This window comes from Morone saxatilis, unplaced genomic scaffold (assembly GCF_004916995.1).
Source record: "Morone saxatilis isolate NCDOM2014 unplaced genomic scaffold, NCSU_SB_2.0 Contig21, whole genome shotgun sequence".
NCBI lineage: Eukaryota > Metazoa > Chordata > Actinopteri > Moronidae > Morone > Morone saxatilis.
The window spans coordinates 21,262,827-21,268,204 of record NW_023339774.1 but is presented as its reverse complement, the minus strand read 5'-3'; the positions used below and the strand labels follow the sequence as shown (position 1 = coordinate 21,268,204).

At 42.8% G+C, this 5,378-nt stretch overlaps 1 protein-coding gene across 3 annotated transcripts in view; it reads right to left on the bottom strand.

Annotated features, from left to right (window-relative positions):
• The window catches only part of zfyve16 (zinc finger, FYVE domain containing 16), a 23,823-nt gene that overhangs the window by 3,435 nt on the left and 15,010 nt on the right, over positions 1 to 5,378 (bottom strand). For 2 of the 3 annotated variants that reach the window (XM_035667487.1, XM_035667488.1), the window contains exons 5-12: positions 4,584 to 4,760; positions 4,346 to 4,485; positions 3,897 to 4,113; positions 2,848 to 2,970; positions 2,566 to 2,721; positions 2,238 to 2,462; positions 1,671 to 1,753; positions 157 to 261 (exon numbers count right to left, since the gene is read on the bottom strand). In XM_035667487.1, the coding sequence (XP_035523380.1) occupies positions 157 to 261; positions 1,671 to 1,753; positions 2,238 to 2,462; positions 2,566 to 2,721; positions 2,848 to 2,970; positions 3,897 to 4,113; positions 4,346 to 4,485; positions 4,584 to 4,760 (1,226 nt within the window). The remainder of the gene's footprint in view (positions 1 to 156; positions 262 to 1,670; positions 1,754 to 2,237; positions 2,463 to 2,565; positions 2,722 to 2,847; positions 2,971 to 3,896; positions 4,114 to 4,345; positions 4,486 to 4,583; positions 4,761 to 5,378) is intronic. The other variant, XM_035667489.1, reaches the window with a different exon arrangement.

Genomic DNA, 5,378 nt, shown 5'->3' with positions numbered 1-5,378 from the left:
AAATAAATAAAAGAAATTGGGGGAATTATTTACTTTCTTGCCGATGTTAAAGGATCGACAGCCGCCTCGTGTCTGTACAGTAAATATGTCGACACAAGAGTCACATCATATCGTATCTTCTAACTCTGTCGGATTATTCCTTTACAGGTGTCTTACCTCATTGAAGCTACATTTGGGGATGTCAATGTAGCTGTGGCCCATCTCCATGTGGATCCTCAGGCCCTCCACGACTGACAGACTGTACTGGTAGTTCCTCAGGTCCTGGGGGAGAAACGACTCAAAGTACTGTCGGATTTCTAGTGAACTATTTTTACTGCAGGTTTTCACGAAATTGGACGATGCATTTATTTATTATTTTACTGCAACATCAATATTTACTGCAGCACTTCTGAAAAGTAGTAATACAGATTTAATAAGAACACCGAGGCCTCTCTGTTATTGCTCACATATGAGACTCAAACTCTATTAAAATCAGAGAGGTGGTGTCGGCTGCTGTTAAGTTTAGAAAGTCACCAGATGTTTCTGTTCTTGCTGCGTTTGAAGCCCCGAAGCTTTGAATCTTTTTTTTTTTTGGCACAAATATAAAAAGAAAACCCTAAAACTTTAAAAAGCTTCATCCGATCATCACTACTAATTTTAGTGCACAGATTTGGAGTCAATCAATAAGGGCACGCACGCCTGTGAAGCTGGGAGTTGTTTTACTTCGCTGTGCATTGTGACACACTGTGTACAGTGTGTTTGGTAGAAGTTGGCGACAATATCTTTCACTTCAGGCTCTGTATTCTGGACCCAATATATGGCCGGGATAGTCTGAATGCAGAGTCTTCCCGTGTCACTGACTTAACAATAATACTACGTGCATCTGCACAACAGCTGGTGGCATCGACAACAGAGTCAGTAAAGGCTGTAATGTATTTATGCTGAACTGTTTACTGGTGCTGTAGGATGAGTTGTGGATACTCAATCAGTGATTGTTTCTGCCCGTCCAGACTCAACACCAGAGTTTTAAAACTAGAACGAGGTCAGCAGCGTTCTCAAACATCTCCGTTTTCAGGGCTTCAAAATGCCGGAGTAGTCTAGATGGTATGGATGTAACCAAAGATAAAACAACAAAACAAGGAACTCAACACTGACCCTTCAGACAAACAGGAGATGTCACACTACTTGAAAGCGCTTTCATCCAAAGCCACAAACTCTCTTCCTGCGAGGTGCTGCACAAGTCGAGCCAGCTGACACGGACATCGCCAGAGGCCAATGTATTTATCTCTTCAGAACAATCGTGTGATCAGCTGTATCAAATGTCCTTAATTCGAGCTGCACAGTGAAAGTTTATTACCCACTGTAAGTCTGTCTCATAGCTGTTGTGGATCCAGAGAAATCCCAGGAATGTTTCTGTGGCAGCAGAGCTTCAAAAAGCCTTCTCACTTGTTTACGATCGCACAGTGAAGATGGTCTAAATTCATTTTCTTTTAACTAGATTCAACCACAACAGTCCTCAGTGTCATTTGGGGAAATAACCTGATTGTAAAGGAATGATTAACGGCAGACAGAACCTCCTCGAAACCACTTTAAAAAAAAACGTGGTTTCAGTGGGATTAAGAACTAAAGGACTTGGCTTTAGTTGTGACAATAGACTGATGACATCTAACTGCTTGTGTTCCAGTACTTACAGCCAGTAAATTCATGATGGTGTGTCCTGTCTCTCGATACACAGAGTCCCGAAAACGGACGCTTGTCAATGTAGTGGGATACACTGAAAGAGGAAAATAGTTATTAATAGTAATAAACCAACAAAGTTAACGAACACGAGCCAATAAAAGGAAGAGTAGGGCGAGTGAGGAGTCAGCAGTCAGTCAGCAGATAATTTCAAGAGTCTTTAAAATGGACTAATACATAATTATTTCTAATCATTTTAGACAAAAAGCAAACAAAAGTTAAGTTTATGTGTAACGCTCTATGAGCATGTTGTTATTCTTTGTACTCATTCCTTTAAAATAATATATTTGACATACTTTTTATATATTTTCCATATTTTTTATTGTAAATCTGTATTTTGTATTCATGATTCTTGACTTTTGTGGTTGTTTTTTACATTTATTTTCTCTTACTGAGCTTATAACACCAAAGCAAATTCCTTCTATGTAAAAACCTATTTGGCAATAAACCTGATTCTGATTGACTTGAGCTCAATATAAAACTATACCAGCCCACAAAGACAGGGACAGTTAACTACACACCACTGTATTCAGCTCCAAGCCGTAGAAGCAGCCTGAGTGGAAAGACTTTGGCCCAGGGAACCTCCAGTTTCTGGATGAGCAGGCCAAACAGGAAAGGCTGAGGGGGGAGAGTGAGGCCATCTAGAGGCTGACAGGTGGGAGAGAAGAAGAGCATCCCAGCGTGGTCCTTACTGCCCAGAAAACTGCTCGTGAACGTCACATTGTCCAGCTCCTCCAAAAACTTCCCTGTAACAGAAAATAATGACTCTGTAGTCTTAGTTTTTTTCCCCCAAATTTTGTCAACAGAAACACAAAAAGACAAACAAATGGGCCTGAATGTGTGCTCTACCTTTCTGGGCTTCTTGGTAAATGTTGAGATAGAGCGTGAAGAGGTCTTTTGGAAGAGCTTTTTCTTCTGGCAAACACTCCAACAAAAACACCAGCTCTCTCTGTCCGAGCGCCTGCAGCCCGTTAGAGCCAAAACACCAGCACTGCCGACTGCCGTCTGATAGATCAAACCAAAACACAGAGCGTTAGCAGGGACCAGGTCTGTGGGAGAGCATGTAAGGACATCCAGGACACAATGCTCTCTATCCAGTATATGACAGATTGTACGATATAGTCTACTCACATGAGGCCAGTTTGACGTTGACTAGCAGGTTAGCGTTCAGAACAAATGTCAGAGGTCGGGGTCCGCCCTCTTCTAATAAGTGCAGGATCTGGCACGGAGCCGGACTTTCCTCAACCAGAACATCTACAAAGGAAACACAGCAGAGCACAAGTTACACGCATGCAATCCAAAGCAACAGTGTGAACTTTTTTTGTCATTCAGACTTTCACGTAAATGTTAAAGCTTTATTCGACCCGAAGTTTTTGCTAACCCACTACTTGGTATTTTGACACAGTGGTTCAGTTTTGTTTTTTTGACAGCTGGAGAAACACCACAGGACTCCGACTCACACACACACAAACTGCAGTTAGCCTACCTAACCCGCTATCTTAGCTGAACGCACGTAACTTTTACAAATGACCTTGGATGTGCTTCTAGTGACTGTAAAAGCTCCAGAAGACTCTGTGTTCCCAGCACTCATACGGAGAGTCTGACAGGTCTGTGTCGAGGCCGCGCCCCCTAAAGTCTCTGATGCATTTCTTAAATTTACTGAGGGAGCTAGCAGAATTGTGAGCTCTTACTACTCAGCTCCTACTACTGAATCTCTTACATTTTTTAATCAACTTAATCACTTCTTAGAGAGTTCTGCTGCCAACAAAAGTCTGACAAAACGACAACATGTTCAGTTGGGATCCTCATTTAATTCTCGCTCATAATTCATCTGTGCACTCTGCATGGATCAAAGTTGGAAACAAGAGAGGAAGAAACCTGCACAGATTATTACTGGAGGTTGTACAAGATGACAAAATGATCTGAAGACTGATCTGACTAACAACGTAAAACAATATAAAATTCACAATGTTTCATCGTTTATTAAAGTGAGCATACGAGACGACACCTGTGAATCTTGTGGTGTGTTGAAAGCTTTATGGAAACGTTACAGGTCTGACCTGTTAAGATGGTTATGTGACTTTGACGTAAAAGCAACTCTGGCACTTATTCAGACGTACGACCAACGTGTCAACACTTTTTCATAAAGAGGGTCATGTCAGGTGAAAATAAACACACACCTCCTGCTTCATCCTCTCCGGTGGTGATGAGCAGAGGAGGGAGCTCGTCCTCGTTATCTGGCAGCAGACTGGGAACCCTCCTCACTGAAGAACTGAGTCCGGAGAGGAGCGCGTAATCCCAGGGTCCAGACACTGGAGGCCGAACCACCTCTACGGCTACAGAAGCTTCGGGAGAGGAGGAGCCACCAACTCCGACCTCTGACCCTGCTGGGCCAGGCTGAAATGAGAGGGTGAGTCACTGTTATACCACTTCCATTAAACTTCAGTGGTTATTATTGCTGCTGACAATACTTAATTATTTATTATCTATTTGTAGGAAGCTCAGTGAAGCAGACAAACATCCTATTAACCACCTGGGGAAGAACTAACTTTCTGAAAACAAGCGAGAGCAACAGGCTTTTTGTTGAAAAGAATCTCGTGTTTTCCGTCGTTAGGCTGTGTGGTCTTACTGTTGTTTGGTCTGGAGTGACACCACTGAACTCCTGGGAGCTCCTGCGGCTCGTCACCGACAGCTTGGTCGTGTCTGCCACCTCTCCGTTGGGCAGGATGCCATCAGCAAACCACACGCGCTTCTGTTCACGAGGACAACCTGGTAACACACAGAAAATGTCTTTTCAAGGGTACCGTCCAGGAAAACAAACTAACAGTGCAGTGGCGACTGTGTGCAGTGTTTAAGAGTCATCATACTGTCGTTGTTTGGGTGTTTGAGAACGGACACAGGCACCATGACGGTCGGTGGAGGAGAGTTAAGAGTGCCGGCGGCGCGAGCCTGCTGCAAAGGGGGGATGGTGCTGCAGTACTCAGATGGGACGTTGGGGTTCGGACTGGGACCCGCAGGACTCATCATCCGCTCCAGGGCCTGAGCTACAATGACAAAGATGTCATAGAGGTGTGTTATTTTAGCACAAATTTCAAGTTGATTAATTAAAATCATTTTCATCCAGTGTTAACTCAGTCCTAATGCAAGTTCACCTCACTATGTTTTACAGCTGTACTAGCAGTGTAACTCTGTTGGAGCGTGCTCGATGGAGGGTCATCATATTTTGCACACACCATCGTGGTCCCCAGACGATGTGTCCTACTAACGTTGGTGATCCTCTGAGTTTTCCTTTAGCGCCACCATGAGGTTGATATTTGTGATTTTAGTGAAATTTCTTCACAACAATACGACGCACTGCCATTAAATTTTTTTAAAGACGTTCATGTTCCTGTCAGGATGAATTATTGGTTTATGACCAAATACCTGAAAACGAATCACACTCCCAGCAGCCTCAGCTTTTTGTTTCGTGCTAATAAGCATCCTGATATTCTGACACAGGAAGGTACAGGTAGAGCTGCAACAATAAGTTGATTAATTGATTAGTTGTTAACTATTAAATGAATCATTTTTTAAGAGAAAATGTCCAAATTCTCCGATTTTAGCTTCTCAAATATAAATATTTTCTGGTTTCTTTAGTCCTCTGACAGTAAACTGAATATCTT